General features: G+C 37.1%; 1 protein-coding gene across 1 annotated transcript in view; it reads right to left on the bottom strand.

Moving 5' to 3' along the window:
* The window catches only part of LOC110954532 (guanine nucleotide exchange factor VAV3-like), a 73,159-nt gene that overhangs the window by 31,710 nt on the left and 23,784 nt on the right, over positions 1-17,665 (bottom strand). Inside the window, exons 6-16 of the mRNA XM_051953586.1 lie at positions 16,710-16,802; positions 16,213-16,281; positions 16,013-16,116; positions 14,957-15,056; positions 12,637-12,732; positions 9,730-9,798; positions 7,772-7,858; positions 6,011-6,096; positions 5,217-5,349; positions 2,532-2,641; positions 409-510 (exon numbers count right to left, since the gene is read on the bottom strand). Of these exons, the coding sequence (XP_051809546.1) occupies positions 409-510; positions 2,532-2,641; positions 5,217-5,349; positions 6,011-6,096; positions 7,772-7,858; positions 9,730-9,798; positions 12,637-12,732; positions 14,957-15,056; positions 16,013-16,116; positions 16,213-16,281; positions 16,710-16,802 (1,049 nt within the window). The remainder of the gene's footprint in view (positions 1-408; positions 511-2,531; positions 2,642-5,216; positions 5,350-6,010; positions 6,097-7,771; positions 7,859-9,729; positions 9,799-12,636; positions 12,733-14,956; positions 15,057-16,012; positions 16,117-16,212; positions 16,282-16,709; positions 16,803-17,665) is intronic.

Below are 17,665 nucleotides of genomic sequence, written 5' to 3'. Positions count from 1 at the left end.
TTTAGCTCTCCAAAGCTAAAAACTGACACTACCTGCTGACAATTGAGACTGCTAACAGGCTTTACTACTGTATGCTGTGTATATACAGTATATATTTCAATTCAATCCAAATAATCTATTTTTCAGTGAGGTTGGGTTAAAAACATCTCCTTTTTCTTTAAGTGCCTGAGGACAAGTTCATGAAAACTGAAATCTAAAATGTCATTGTGTTCCTTCAATATGAAAAAGACTTGAAAGTGTATTTTCCTAAGAACACTATCTGTGCAATGACGCATGGTTGTAATCCTAGAACAAGATACTGAGATACAGTTCATGTTCACCCTGCAACATTTTTACTCTATTGGGACATCATTAAGTCGACATAATTTTCCAAAATAGCAAAGTCGGTTCATGATGTCTGAATCTTACCTGAGCAAGAGGTGACAGAAGCTACAGGAGGTGATCCTCTCAAATGTATGCATCTTGAACTGGTGGGAGTTGTGGTTGGCTTTATCTGGGCGAATATTTGATCTTAGACAGAGAAAGATAAAAAGTGGTTAACTGAAAACAAGACCAAGGCAAACTTTCAGCCCTGTGAGTCTCTACTTCCTTAGAGCCATGCTGCTAGTAGGGTAACAAAAAATATGATGGTTAAATTTGTATGTGTCTCAGTCATCGGAACAATTTTCTTGATTTTCTCAAAATATAAATCATCCCCAATCATTTCTTTATCAGCCAGATAAAACAACTTTCAAAAAACTGGTGAAAATAATCTGGAGTTCACTGCTTTAGCTGACTAACATTGCAATTTTACTCCTAGTGCACGAGTAAATGAAGGGGGCTTGAATCAGCCCAGACAGATCTAATTTTGATCTGTTCAAATATGAGAGGGGAAACATGCACAACAGAAATAGGCAGCCTTTCTGGAATGAGAACAACCACAACTGACACAAAAACGCTTTTTTTTGTATTGAATACACCATCCAGAAGCCACTTAAACTGAGTGCTCCCATAAGTGAGTCCTTCATCAGGAGCCCGCATCCTCTTAGGTAGGTACAATTTTCACTTTCTGAATTGGCCCCTTCTGGTGTCATTACCCAATTCACAGAGGCACACATAGTTGGTTTCAGACACAAATCCAGCGTCTGTGGCAAAACAGTGTCAAGCCTGGAGTGAAAATGGGTATTTCTTTTTTCAATTTTGGAAATTCCGCATGAAGTTTTGGGTGTCAAAGGCTTAGTGGTATGGTAACTATATACACTATCATTCATAAGTTTAGGGTCACTTAGAAATGTCCTTGTTTTTGAAATGAAAGCAGTTATTTTTTAATTGAAGATAACATTAAATGAATCAGAAAGACGGTCTAGACATTGTTAATGTGGTAAATGGCAATTCTAGCTGGAAATTATTTACTCTAATTATTTTTAAAGTTAATACTTTTTGGACATTTTTACCGTTATTAGATAGGACAGTGAGAGAGAAACAATAAACATGGGTAGAAGAGTGGGGAAGTGGCATGTGGTAAATTGCCATGAGCTGAATTCAAACCCATGACCGCTGCATCGAGGATTTTAGGCCCTGTTCATGGGTCTGGGCACCCCGGAAATGGCTGATTTTTAATGGAATCTCTACATAGGGGTACACAGGTCCATTTCCTGCAACAAACATGCCTGTGTTCTAATGCTACACTGTGTTAGCTAATGGTGTTGAAAGGCGAATTGATGATTAGAAAACCCTTGCACAATGATGTTAGGACATGAATAAAAGTGTGAGTTTTCATTGAAAACAAGAAATCGCCTGACTGACTCCAAACTTTGGAATGGTAGTGTATTTTCAGTTCAAGTTAGAGAAGGAGTGACAGTGAATGTACACATTGTTTAACATACCCACATACTGTTGTTGCTACAGCAAAGATATAAAGAATGATTCAGAACACTGAGAGAAGTGAGAAAGTATACAGGAGGGCCACAGCATATAGTCAGCATGCATATCAGGGATATTGTTTTCATACATACGCAAACACAAAAGCATTTGTTCAGTCAATCACAGTGTAATGTCAAAACAACACAGTCTTCTCCCAAATCAACATAACAAAGGATGCAGACAGGATATCTGCCTGCAAAAATCTCCCACTGTTACAAAATAATACAAAGATATATCTCCATAAAGCACTGATTTGAAGAACCGAGACAGAGTGACTTTGTAGTTTTGCAGCTCTTTGGAACAGTTTATGTTACCGTGTAGGTGTATGTGTGTTTGTGTGTGCGTGCGTGTGTTGTCTGTGCCTGTATCTGTATGTGAGTGTGTGTGTGTGTGTGTGTGTTATCGTACTTTTGTCAGCAGTGTGTGCTTGATTACAGCTAAGACCTGATCAAACAGTACACATGAAAGAGTCAACACCCCTCTTGGCCTTCGAATAACACACATGCAAACAAAGACAAATAAACACAATACACAAACGTGCACTCAGACAAGTACACGGTGTGATTTCGGGTCTCCTGTGTGGCGAACAAACTGTCACGACTGTGGTGTCCGTGCTTCCTTGTACTTACATGGCCATTTCAAACTGATCCAGCCACTTTTTCTTCAGCTCTCGGGTCTTAAAAAAGAGTTCAAAGCCTGTGTGTCCTTGCTGGTGTGTCACATAGAACCCATAGCACCACTGTGGAGTTCAGGAAGAAGACAGGAATTAAACTGAATGTTTGTTTCTGATGAATGTTTAAGAAGACTGAAATATTTATGTGTAGGGAAACTAAAATGGATATATTGTAATAAGTATCTCACAGAATCAACACATTTGCTCAGTTTGTAGAAATGTCCCTTCACTGCAGGTGCATACTGAGTTAAAACACATGCACATGTTTTTCTTTTCGTTTGTACCACGGCTGATTTGCTGTAATGTCTCTGTGGGTTTCAGTGTAAATGCAGCTGCACGCTCTGCAACTGGAAGGCAAGGCAAGACAGCTGTATTTCTATAGCACATTTCATAAACAAGGGCAACTCAATGTGCTTTACATTACAACATTAAAAGAATTGGAAACATTTAGACAAGCATACAAGAGCATAATTAAAATGACAACTATAATAAAACTTAGAAAAGAAAGGGACAATTAGAAATATATTAAAAAATAACATTACAATTTGCATTTACAAGTTAAAATAAGCTATAGTAGAAAAGCAGTGGCGAACAGCAAAATCGAGTTTCTTAATAGTTACATTTATAGATGTGTGAAATACTACAAGATCTAAATAAACTTCTATGTGGTTGTTATAAAAACTAAAGAAAAATATTCAAGAAAACCCAGTGTAGCTGCAAGCTGATGCTGTAATTTTATTAATTAAGGTGTCTAATCGCTTCACTTTGTAAAGTATATCAGTTAAAAATGCAGACCCCCACAAGGTAATTTGTCAGAGAATATTGTTCTGTTCTCATGACAAAATGAATATTAATGGTATTTTGGGACATATATTTATTCACTTTCTTGATGAGAAAACTGGTATATTTCAAAACAGGAGATGGGCAACTTAGCTTAGCATAAAAACTGCAGTTGTTGGTATGGTTTTTAAAAAATAAACAACAAAAGCACTCAGAGAGCACAGTACTCCACCAAGGCTGCTCAGTTGTTGTATGACTTCCGACAAATTAAATCTTTAATAAAAATGACCTTGCGGTGAGCACAGGCGTCTGTTATGCATGTGTATATTATGTATGGACACCGAATCATGTGATGTAAATATGTAGCGGGCAGCAGGATATAATGGGACTCGGAAACACCCCACAACTTAATCAATTGTTCCTTGTATCATTTTTGATTAAGTCTCGATAATTACGCAGCAATCGATTTGTAGTAGGATCACAGCTCTGGGAAATATTAAATAGTTTGTCATTATTCCAGTAACTTTCATTCTGGTATTACTGTTACAATACGAACAAGAAAAGCACTCAGAGAACACAGTACTCCGCCAAGGCTGCTCAGTCGTATGATTTCCGACGGATGAAATCTTTAAAAAAAATGTGTGGTCCGCAGCGGTTGATTTGTAGTGGGATTGCAATCATGTGATCGTCAGCAGGCAGCTAACATTCAGGCAAATAAAAATAAAGAATCACATAATTCATATTGTAGAAGCAACACTTTCTACAGCTCAAGTGCATTCAATCTAAAAACGGGAAGTTTAGGCAGCAGCATCCTTATATGTGGAGTTACAGGGTAAAATCAAAACTGCCAATGTAGCAGTTTGGTTGATGTCATGCTTATGCTTTAAGCTTCCAAATATTATCAAATGCATACTTCTAAAGCATGATAAATGGCAGATATGACCAATACGCAATAAAGCGAGTTCTGGTGGTGCTACATAATACATGCGAGTCATCAAATTAAAAGATTGGACACAAGACAAAGGTGATTTTTCAATTCCAGCATCATCAGGTTTTAGTAACTCCAAAGCTGCATTTAAAATGTTTGTCAGTGAGGCTAAACAAAAAAAAACTCTCATTTTAATAATGATAATAATCTGCAGTCCTGCATTTAGCAAGATAAATGCAAAACGGTGGCAATACAAATTCTTTGAAGAATATTTTGAGACAGTCTTTTGATTGTTGGAGAGCGAGATAGGTTCTCTTAATGCCCACTTGTTTCATAGTTACAGTGACAGCATGCCGCTATCTTGCAATGATACAGAAATCTTTCACAAATCCATGGATCCAGAATATAAGCCACATCACTGACAAAGTCTGATCACTCAGAAATGACACGAGTCATTTCTGACCTTCCCTGAAAATTTCATCCAAATCCTTCAGTCCGTTTTTGAGTAATGCTGCTAATAGACAGACAAACAGACGGACAGTCATGCTGGAGCAGCTTGCCGAGTCCCCAGAAATCCTCCTGATAGAGGACCTGGACTCCCACTGTGGAAGCCTCTTGAGAGAGGCCGTGGAAGCCGTCCCCCAAATAGGGGACGTGGACCCCCGGCCTGCTCTAGCCAACCTGGCCTCACTCCCTGAGGAGGACTTGGCATCTCCCCTGGCCACTGCGCACAGACTTACTATTTTTGAATTGATTTTATGCTGTTTTAGTGTGCACGCGAAAGATGCCAGTCTGAATTTCGTTGTACTTGTATAACGACAATAAAGAAATCTATCTATCTATCTATCTATCTGATCTGAAACAGATCCATTTTGCAATGCACAGTAATAAGGAATACACTTCTATTATATAGTGTTTCTTCAGCCTGCTGACCTTTTTGCCCTCTCTGTCCGACGTGGGGTTGTTGGTGATCTTGAAGTAGTTGAGGTCGAGTATGTCCTTCATCTCATAGTTGTCTCCTCTTCGCTTGCAAACAATGACAGCCACATCAAATACAAAGATGTGTCTGTAAAATAAGAAGACAGATAGTTATATCACTTTGTTATTACATGGGCACAAATTTATTTCGATTAAACTGTTGGGATTTCTTAGTTACATATTCTATAAGAGTGTATGTCAGTGCTTTATAATATCAACTGAATGTACTTCATTTGCTCTAAAGCGTCAAAGTGATGTGATATGTTTTATTTTATTGTCTTTACAAGACGGTTTGAAAAGGTCAGAGCTGTGTTCTGCCAATTCCATATAGGAAAATTAGTTTGACTCTTCAGGAAAATTTACTGAATAGTTAACCATGCCTGACGTACGTTAGCGGGGTTACTGCATTCGCTTCGGTATCTGACTGGGTAAGTATGTATGTGTGTGGGTATGTCCATTCAGATATCTCTGCAAGTGCTGAAGTCAGGATAATCAAACTTGGCACTGAAGATCGGTCTAAGGTCCCCTGCTCAGTTGTGGAGTTAGAGGTCAGCAGATCAAGGTCAAGGTCACAGGGGTCACTTAGCACATTTGTGGCATATTGCATGCATGGGCGTGGTTCTGCCATCTACTGAGGGCTCGTCTAGTTATGTTACATGAATGCAACCTTCAACAGGCATTTTAAATGTGTTTTTCTTGTCTACAATCAAGATTTCTTTCTGAGGGCAATGAAGATGACATAGATCAACCTGTCTTGTTTCCTCTTGTCAACACTGGAGACCATGCGCACCTCTCCATCTCCTTTCGGTCGACCAAAGCTGATTAGTGGCTGATTCTGCAAGCAAAACATGAGAGAGATGACATGAATATTATCACACTAGGCATAAATTCTCACCTTTAGTATCAAGCCTGTTTTTTGCAATGCCAGTGTATCATGTCTGTCAAGCTTTGAAAACCTGATATGCATTATAGCTGGTCATGTCAACTTTTTGATGCAGAACTGACATCTATCCAATCTTCTCCCATCATTTTGGTTGAAAAAAGATAAAGACAAAGTAAGAGACTTTTGTTTAACTATCCATCATTTCTCATGCTAAGGTCTGGTAAAATGTGATGTATCTTGAATGTATTTTTTAGAAATGCTGCCTGTATAGTATCTTTTAGAAATGCACAGCTAATATTACACACCATTTCATCAGTTTATTCAATGGAGAGGTAGCTACCCAAAATGTAACTCAACCAAAGAACAATGATTTCAACACAGATCTATCAGGTCTCCTTAAATTAATCGCATTTTCGTCTCTCCTCCTGACTGCTGCATACTGAGGTAGTCACAATGAAACATTCTGTAGGTTCTTCCACCATTAGCTGATCTGGTATCAGATGACTCTTGTAATCACCAATGACATTAAAGGTCAGTCAAGACAAGGAGAAGGTCTACACTTTTTAAAACCTAACACTGGTTTGGATTTTTTCACTGACCACTTCATTGACTAATCCTAATCTCTGATGAAAATATGAAGACAAGTCGATAGCGCATAATTATTACTTTGCCAAGGAACACAGTGGGGTTATGTGATGTCAGCATTGGTTTGTCTGTCTGTCTGTCTGTCTGTCTGTCTGTCTGTCTGTTAGCAACATTGCTCAAAAACAGACTAACAGATTGGATGAAATTTTCAGGGAAGGTCAGAAATGATACAAGGACCAAGTAATTAGTTTTTGGCATTGATGTGCCTTATAGTTTGCATCCAGAGATTTGTTAAAGATTTCTGTTTCATTGCAAGATAGCAGCATGGCATCACTGTGACTATGACAAGTGAACACTATGTCAGCTGCCTGTTGACAATCACATGATTGTGATCCTAATACAAACTGACCGCTGCAGACCACGATTTTTTTAAGATTTCATCTGTCTGAAATCATACAACTGAGCAGCCTTGGCAGAGTACTGCGCTCTCTGAGTGCTGTTCTTGTTCACATTATAACAGCAATATTGGAAATAAAGTTACTGGAATAATGACAAACTATTTAATATTTACCAGAGCCTAAAGAGTCTATGATATAAGCAAAGCCTTTTTTCATCATATATGAAAAAGAAAAGCATTAAGCACTTTGTACGAAAACAAATCAACGTAATAACAAATGAATAATCAAACTACCTGCCAATGAAGGTTCTGTGGATTCACTCATTGATAAGTCCAGTAATCCTTGCAGCTCTATAGTCATATACAATGTTATTAGGACTATAGTGCTCAAATATGAGTGTAACTTTACCACTGATGAAGTCTGTTACTTTATTTCTGCATCGTCTTTAAGTATATGGTATAGAGGTGTCTTGTACATTAATGCAAGTGTTTGAGTTTTGATTCTGTCTGCCTGGGTCTCCTAAACCAAGTCAAATTTAGAGAAAAGAAGTTTGATGGATGAAAGCAGTTAAAAGAACACTGCATGTATTCCTTTGTGTACGCTAACATATGCTGATGGTTGCAGAAAAATTAGATTTGGTTTACCAGGTTTTCAATAGACCTCTGGTACTGGTCGATCTCCCTTAGAGTCTCATTATCCCTCTTCACCTCGTTGACATACTGCGCCAGGTCCTTGGTAACACATACCCACACAGACACACAAATACACAGATTTTGTAGGAAGAGGTAAAATATGTCAAAAAAATTCAGTACAGTCCTGTTTGTAAAGACTATATTCACTACATTTTAAAGAAATAGTTGGCAGATTTTGGGGGAGTATAACTAATTAAAATACCCTTATCCGTTCTCATGCTAGAAGATCAAGAACATTCTCCTGTTAGATTGTTCAGTTTGAAACGGGAATTAGTAAACAGTTATGCTATCATAACTTGGCTTAGCATAGAGACTGGAAAAGGGGGGGACCAGATATACTCAGTCAAACTTGTTAAAAGGATGTAGTTTTCTGGGGCTTTCCAGAATTGGAGGACATTTTATGTCCCACCCATCAAATTTCAAACAATCCATGTACAAAATACTAAAACATACAGTTTGTCCTGAGACCACAAATAAAAAACTAGCAGTAAAAACTGTTTGAAACTATTTTTATTTTTTTAAATACCAAATAAGTCTGGAGATCTCCTTAAAATGCCTTTTTTTTTTCTTGTCCCACCCCTTCGATGACCAAATTGAATCTCAAATAAAACAGTTCAAATGAAATTTAAATCTTTTTTTGGCACTATGTTTTTCAGTGATCTCTCTTGTAATCGTGGGAACAGTTTTTAATCAACATAATATTTTAAATAATAATTATAATGCATGGAATGTGTGTTCCACAACACTTTAGCATACCCTTTTAGCTGGTAGAAGAGGAAGAAAACAGTGAATCACATAATCACATAATACGTTGGAATTTACATCATCAAACAGTTTTACAAAAAAATGGGTAGAGCAAAGCTATGTCCTCTCTTCTATTTTGCATATTTTCATAACATTGTCAGCCTTGATAGACTGTCTCACTCTGCCTCATACAACCCTGTTATCCATTTTATCAGGATAAGACAAATTTTTATTTTTTCTTTACCGTTTTAAAAAAGCGAGTTTGTCCTCTTGGTCAGCAGTAACAGATAGCTAAACATCCACCTTCTACTCCTGAGAAAAAAATGATATTAGCAGGGATTTGCAACCTTGTTACTTGCAACCCTGTTAGAATAATAAAATAATAATAATAAAACATTTAAAACTGATGTGTAAGCTGAGCCAATCAAGCCTTATTTGATAGTTCATTACCTATCATTGATTACCTATTACCTACTATTGATTTTCAATAATATAGTCGATAGTCAATATAATATATATTGATAGTTTATTACTTATTATTGATTTTCAAAAGTTTTGAAGTCTAAATGTAAAATTTTGGACACATAACATGGCCTACAGAGGCACTGAACACTGAGTTTTCTTACCTTTGGACAGAGTCAAGCAAACTGCCACCCCCCTCCCCCTTTATATTAAGATACGCTAGTCCCTTGCTGGATCATGCTTCGTATTTACCACACAGATATGAGAGTGGTAAATACTCTCATAGTGTTGGTATATTTTCCCAACACTATTCCTATAACTTCATGCATGCATGCTATGTTGTAGAGTATTTTTTGTTGCTTTTATCATGCCATGTAAATATTATTATAGTAAAACACTAGATTATCAGTTCTAGTAAACACGAACTCCAGGTATCAGGATGTGCAAATCCTGAATTTCAGTTGCCAAATGCTAGGGATAGTGAGAAGGACTCACCAATGCCATATATATGCAAAGTTTTATCAGCTTAGCCCCATTTGAAGCAACGGATTATGATTTAAAACTTGCATTTATTTTTTAAACCGAATAAAGTTGATAGGTAAATGGCAGAGACCGTTTTGAATTATCTGCTAAAGCACCTTGCTTTTGGTAACAATCTGAAATCACAATGATTGCACACCATTGACCATAAGCACTACACTTACTTTCATTGCATCAAGAGCGATCTTCAAGTTGCTCTTGTCAGCAGCATCATGAGTGTGTTTGACTAGCTCCTGTTACAGAAGAACAGAAAATAAATGACAGTGACTAAGAGAACATCCTTTCACACACACACACACACACACACACACACACACACACACACACACACACACACACACACACACACACACACACACACACACACACACACACACACACACACACACACACACACACACGTACACAATAGCATGGACAATCACATTTAGGATCAGTAGTTGGCTTATTGATTTCATAATGGAGATGAGTTTGAAGTAAATGGTATGAAACACACTTTCAAGCCTTTCCTAAAGAAAAAGCACTGTCATATTCAGAAAATCAATCATTTTCTTAGTTTGTTCTTATCTGAGAGCAGTAAAAAGTGTAGCTTCATACAAATTATATCATAATACACAAAAAATAAAGCTTAATAGGCAGAGACAAATGAAAATGATTTGTTCCTCTGATTTGTTTCACTTTGCAAGAATACACAAGGTCATTAAAAAGTGTCATTCTGTCTGTTGTGAATACATAAACTATATTACATACTTTCACAAAGCAAGACTTTGACTTGTAATAGAGTGTTTATAAAGTGTAGCACTCCTACTTGAACCTAAATAAAGAATCTGAATACTTCTGTCACCACTGAATATCGCATTTGAGTCCAAGACATGTGCCTCCATTAATGATATAATAGTTCATATTTAATTAACTGAAGAATAGAGATAAATAGCCCAATAAATAAGATGTCTACTATTTCCCCAATTCACAGTTCAATTGATAAAGCATGAATGAACACATTTTTATTAAGCTGCACAGCTGATATAAAAATACTGTCCAATGTTATTTGACAGTCAGAAATAGTGAAGTAACAAATGTCATCTAAGTAACAACAGCCACATACATGTTCATATTTTAATCAACACGTGGAAGTCGTTGTTGGAAGTGCAACTTGCATAGAGGAACCAGTCCGTTAATGAAACCTGTCCAGAATCCCCTCAGGAACACTTTGGTTTCATTACCATCAAAACATTTGTGAAACAACACGAGCTATGAGACAAATGAAGAGTTCATTTGGAAAAACAGGTAACTCCGTTTTCATAAAACTCTTTTTTTTTTATTTGAGATAATAATAATAATAATAACACTAATAATTTATTTTTTCTCTATTTTGTCATGTATTTTTCTACTGAGTCGAATCCACTCAACTTCAGTTTGATTGATATTATCTCAAGTAAACAATAAAAAAAATGTTTTCTGAAAATTTATCAAAATGGAGTTATCTGTTTTTGCAAATGAACTCTTCAAATTCCCTCTGTTGCCACACCAAATATATTTATATACTGCAAAATAAAACACTGTGCTTCATTTGTTGTCATTAATGGCATTTTATATTAAATTCTAGACAAATGTTGCTTGGTACTAATAACTAATTTAAAACGTGCTGTATTTGCTGTGTATAATAAAAACATTTAAAATTCCATCAGAAAAATGCAATCATCATAGTTACATAAAAGTGGGTGGAATTGTTTAAGGTGGTTGCCTCCATGAAATCAATTCCAAAAGAAAGAGATTAACTATTCTTAAAACTAGCGTGTCAGTGTCATGATGGCAACAGATTCCCCACTGAGCTGTGTCGTCTCTCTTTATTTCTACCCTGCCACTTCCTCCTCCCTGTCTTCCCTTTTTGCCCTCATCACACAGTTTCTCCTCAGGGGGCAGCTGTGAACTCCCAGGATCAATACCATTTGCCACATAGGCCTTTACCATCCACAACAATTTCAAACAGCTCTCTAGGCACTGCCCTCGTCTGCCCTGCCGGCTATTGTCTGACCTCTGATTCATACTGACCAGGGGAGATGGTGACATACAGTTTATCAGTAAGCAGTGAAATTAGAAAGATTTTGAAAAGGCTGCATATCTGGTTTCTATAGAAAGTCAGTGTGTGAGTGACTGTTTCATACAAAACCAACCTGGGAAATATTTCTAATTTTATGAACTCCAATTATGTATCAAATCAGCATAACATGTAATGATGATTATAGATGAAGCTATATCATTTGAAAGCAGATGACAGACAGCCTTGGAGTCAGTAATTTTCCTTTCAGAAAGAGTCAAGGGAAATTCTGGGAAATTGTATAATATGGGATGTTTTGACTAAATGGGATTTTTACTGCATTTGTGTTCTGAAATGTTAGATATGAATGCAAGACCTAAATGACTTGTCAAAATATCTCCACAAAGGGATGAAGCAATGAAGCAAATATGTGGAGGATGTCGCCCCCAAGTGGTCACCTATGTATATTGGAAGAAAAGGTTGGACCAACAGAAAGAAGGTAGACAAAAATTCTTACTTTCAATCTCAAATGGTTAAAACGTTCACTAAACTAAACGAAAGTAGAGATGCAACAAACAGTTATTTTCTTCAGAAAATATTATTATTCAAGTCAGCAAATACTGAAAAATGCCCTACCAGTTATCCAGAGCCTAAGTGAAGTCTTCAGATGGCTTTTTTTGACAACCATCAGTGCTCTCAGTTTATTATTATAAAATAGTAATACAGTAGCACTTTATGTTATTGTTGTTTGCCACTTTTGCTTCAAAAACAGCTCTATAAAAATAACTAATTTTGTCATGATGGATTAATCAATTATTCAAATCATCATTGGAGTTCTAAGGAAGTCCATGCAAAAATGACCAAACATATTCAACTCAGGGGCTTCAAAGATAGCGTCAAGAAAAAAAATTGATAAATGATAATAATAACTAACTGCTAAACAACAACAACAACAAAAAAAAGCTGTAGCGATTCTCAGTTTTCTGTGATTTGGCCCTGCTGCTTTAAATGAGTAAGTAGTATCCTCTGTCACCTGTAGGAGGAGATGGTATTTGAGGACTCTCTGCATCGGGACAACCAGCAGGTCCCTCAGTGTGAACTTTCCATTGTTGGCTCTTTTGGAGCACTCCTGAAACCAATGTAACACACATATTCAGCAGCATGAGCTACAGTGCTTCACCACACAGTATTTCATAAGAACTGGTCAAGCAGGAGGCAAAGCAATGCTTGTGCCATACCACAGCTTATGCAGACACTACTGTTCAAAATTTTGAGGTCACCCACAATTTCATGTTTTCCATGATAACTCACACTTTTATTCATGTGCTAACATGTCCTAACATCATTGTGCAAGGGTTTTCTAATCATCAATGAGCTTTTCAACCCCATTAGCTAACACAATATAACATTAGAACACAGGAGTGATGGTTGCTGGAAATGTTCCTCTGCACCCCAATGTAGATATTCCATTAAAAATCAGCCGTTTTCAGCTACAATAGTCATTTACCACATTAGCAATGTCTAGACCAGGGGTGTCAAGTATATGGCCCACAGGTCAAAACTGGTCCGCCAGAGGGTCCAGTCTGGCCCATGGGATGACTTTGCAAAGTGTAAAAAATTACAAAGATATTAACTGCAAATTGAAATTTTGTCAAACTGTAAATTTAAAATACTGTGACTAAATGTTTTGTTCTTTTGTAGATACTCTGTAATCTGTAAGTTGTAATGTGTAAATGATAAAGTGAGGCATGATATTGTTGAAACTGAACTTATTTTTCTGAAGAAATGTCAGGTTGTTCATATTTTTTTGTAAAATGATAGTTCCTTAAATGTGAACATTTTTAGAATGTACTGTTCTGCTTTAAAACAAAGGCTAAAATTTGGAGTTGTCGTTATTTACAGGTTATTGTGCTGTGAAAAAACAGTTTTTCTTTCAAAAATAAGACATTTCTAAGTGACCCCAAACTTCTGAACGGTAGTGTATATACTCAAATTTGTCTTAAACTCTGGGATTTGTCAGAGTTGTCTAATCATGACATTATAACAAACTATGACAGAGCTCAGGGCTTATAAAGACATCCTATGTGACATACATGCATCATGAGTTAGAGCAATTTTTTGTTTGGTTTAGTATTTTCTGTGTGTTGATAGCAAATGAAATCCTCACAACTTGCTGAGGAGATAAAAAATATATTTTCTTATGACTTAAGAATTGATCTAAAATAAATGTTTTGAGCAATTATTCCACTCTTACTCATTCTTTTCAGCAAACATGTAGGAATGTGTGTAGAGCAGGACATTGGTAGCCTAGCTTAGCTAGACTGTATTCCCGTTATAAGGGATATACGGGAATACGGTCTAGCCCTCCTCCATTGACACATTTTGACAGGTTTTCAAACTCCGAGCAGATCAGACCGAACCAATCAGAGCACCAGAGGCGGGAGTTAACGATGCGTCATCTTCAGGGCCGAGTTGGCGACCGCAACAGAGCGAGGTTTCTCTTGTGCGCTTTCCTCTGTTTTGCACGGGCTGAATTTGTCCTTAAAACCTCAACAAGAAGCAGCTCTTAAAGCTTTTCTTTTTAAAAAGGATGTATTTTTAATTCCGGCAGGCTGTACGATAGAATGCGTAATGCTGCCCTTCACTGTTGAAAGGGAGAGCTTAGATTTTCCTCAGGACCCCTGTACGGCGAAGGAAGCTGTTAAAACTACAAAACATCATGGCGGAAAGGCAATTGTTAGGTCGCTTAGTGATTGCGTCACACATGTGTTACGCTGATTGGCTCTCTCCAATTCAAGCTGTGATCGGTAGTCCCGCCTCTGGGCTAGATTTGGTTCAATGGAGCAGTTCCAGACTGACTTTATGTGTATTTGTAATACACAATATAAAGGCTGTCTGGTCCCCAGGCAAGGACATTGGTACAGTGCCTAACTATGTGGGGGCCTGCCACCTTAACACAGCTTTGCTTCTTGACTCACATGTCATACAGATCAAAAGATATCAAATGAGCCACTAACTCTGTTGCCTTTATCTGGATGATTAATTCTCATGTTAGACTTAAGTGGCACAGCTTAAAAGAACCTCAAAGAACAAGCCACAAAATCTTATGATTACTTGTATTTTAGTGTATTTAATGTATGACATAAAAATCTACTGTTTTAAATCATTTATTCAGGTATTGTGCATATTTACTGTCATTTTTTTAGAGTGGACCAGAAGAAAACACATATTACATTTTTCAAAAAACAGACTACTGAGCGTGTAGAGCACCAAACGTACACTAGAAGTAACTGGATCTAGGAGAGTGTCATGTCTGTGTGTTTTAGACACAGTAACAACTTCAGTAGTCTCACCTCCAGCTTCAGTCGAACATCCTCCTTCTCTTTGCAGATGAGGTCTAAAACAGCGATGGCGATCTCTACCCGACTGCAATATATCCCATAAATTAGCAGCCTACAAGTCAACGAAAAGTAAGTGAGGGCATATAGGCGCATAGAGGGTGAAACAAATTAGCAAATTCAACAAAATAAGGAAAACTATAAGATTATAAATTACAATATGTTTGCAATCATGTTTGTCATAAAATGGTGTCAAAACAGTCTCTGTTGCAAATTCTATTTGGATAGGGCGCTATACTACACTCTAAAAGCAGAACATACAAACAACATTTAGTATCAGTCTCAGCTTTTTTAAAAAACACACATGACAACACATAGATTGTCATATAATTGAAATGTAAGACCGTCTGTGTGCAGAACAGATCCAGAACATGTGTGGCATTATAGAGGCATGTACACTTCCGCTCAAAAGTTCGGGGTCACTCAGACAATTTCATGTTTTCCGTGAAAATTCATACTTTTATTCATGTACTAACAAAATTGCAAAAAGGTTTTCTAAACATCAATTAGCCTTTCAACATGATTAGCTAATACAATGTAGCATTTGAACACAGGAGTGATGGTTGCTGGAAATGTTCCTCTGTACCCCTATGGAGATATTCCATTAAAAATCAGCCATTTCCAGCTAGAATAGTCATTTACCACATTAACAATCTAGATTGTATTTCTGATTAATTTAATGTTGTCTTCATTGAAAAAAAAAATTCAAAGTAAGGACATTTCTAAGTGACCCCAAACTTTTAAATAGTAGTGTATGTATGCTTCAGTGTATTGCACTGTTTCTGCCTGGATACTGATAACGAATACTGTGGTCTAGTGAACCTAAAATGAAACCTTCTGCACATCCATAGCTGATACAGACATAACTGCACAAGGCCAATTTAGAAGACTTAGATTCATGCAATACAAACAATAGATTTTCAACAAACTAAAAGTGTTTCATCATTTTACACCACAACAGCAAGTTGCACCAAAAATCCACTAGCAATGCATTGATAACCTCTCTGATACCTCTCTTTGTAGCTGATAAAGATCTGGTAGAGATTTAAAGCATTTTTGTTCAGGATGGAATCCTGCACATCGGCCATCAGGCTCTTGTGAACTTTAACCAGGTCCTGTGTCAGAGAAGGAGGTCATCAGTATCTGAACAGAAAGATTCTATTTCTGTGGCCTTTATGTGGCAAGAAGGGTAACTAGTGGGTGGGACCTACCGGAATGTTGAGAAAAACTTTGTCTATTTCAGCTGCAGAGAAGAATTTCTTCAGTGGATTCAAGAAATACTGCAGAAAGACAAAAACAATAGAAAAGTAAAAAAAATAAATAAATAAATAAATAAAACATTACAGCTCCTCTTCTCACTTTTTCTTTCTTGCATACAGTTTAACTGGAAACTTAATCATAACCAATGACACTCATACTGAAACCATTAGCAGACGTCACAGTAGATGTCTGATAACAGGCAGACAGCAAGGCAAATTAGGGAATTGATAACTGCAAATTTCCCTAAAAAGCCCCTAAAATACACCAGCATTGTGTTCAGTGTGTCGGGGTTTGTATTGTAAATATCATGTTAAAATGATTATAATTATTCTTCTACTGCAGGTCAGACCAGTCACTGCTGGTGAGTGAGGATGTAAGAATGTGGCACAAAGGAGTCAGTCATTTGTCATGAGCAACATGTGATCTCAGTGCAGAGGAGGTTTAATACCTTCTCAATGGACTCCAGCGTCTCAGTGTATTTCTCCTCCGTCTGTTTGATCTCTGTAAGGCAGCAGCTTCGGACATCGATCTCCGCCTGCTTCTGGAAACACACATATCTTAGACAGTGTTGTTTGGATACAACCATCTGATTGAGGAAAACGTGCATTTACAGCTTTGTTTATCTGCAGACAAGAAAGTGTACAGAACACACACTCAAAAAATTTACAAGATACTATGCCGTTCGTCCTGCATGTTTCACACAGCCATAAGGCGCAGCAGGAGGCTGATGAATCGACAGACAGTCAGAAAAGCATGTCACAGTAGAGTTCAGCTCTTGGAGGTCCAAGCAATATCAAATAAAGCATTTCAAAAACAAACGAGAAAATAATAAGAGTTTCCATTTGACTTGTACAGCGTTTACGAGAGTCTAAAGAGCTTAATTGTTGCTTCCTTTTATAAATATATAGATATATCAATGTACTGGTTTTATACTTTATTCAATACAAATGCTAAAACTCATAAAAAATGCTAAATTACTACAATTTCACAGCTCAGTTAAATGTTTTTTTTATCTTGCAATTAGGTGGTATGACATATCCCATATTTCAATTTCAAAAACATGCTCAGGTGAATTGGTAACGCTAAATTGTCTGTAGGTGTGGAAGTCACGTCATACACCCGCCCAGGATGACTGCCTAAACCAGAGCGAAGCTCGGATTTCCCCAAACCCTCGTTATTATTCATGTAACGTCGATAATTCTACAATATATTGTGTTAGGAAGCTTTACTGTAGTGTGAAGAGTCAAAAAAGTTATTATTTTACACGGAATCAGCCTACTGCCTCTCGAGGGAAACATTCACAAACTTCGCCGGATAAAACTTCACTGAAGATGGCGTAGCCACCTGCTGAATCGAAAAATCCAACGAAGGACAATGTTGCTGGTGAGCTGACTGCCATTAGAT

The sequence above is a fragment of the Acanthochromis polyacanthus genome, chromosome 9 (assembly GCF_021347895.1).
Source record: "Acanthochromis polyacanthus isolate Apoly-LR-REF ecotype Palm Island chromosome 9, KAUST_Apoly_ChrSc, whole genome shotgun sequence".
Taxonomy (NCBI): domain Eukaryota; kingdom Metazoa; phylum Chordata; class Actinopteri; family Pomacentridae; genus Acanthochromis; species Acanthochromis polyacanthus.
The sequence above is the reverse complement of the archived record's forward strand: the minus strand, read 5'-3'. Positions and strand labels throughout refer to the sequence as shown.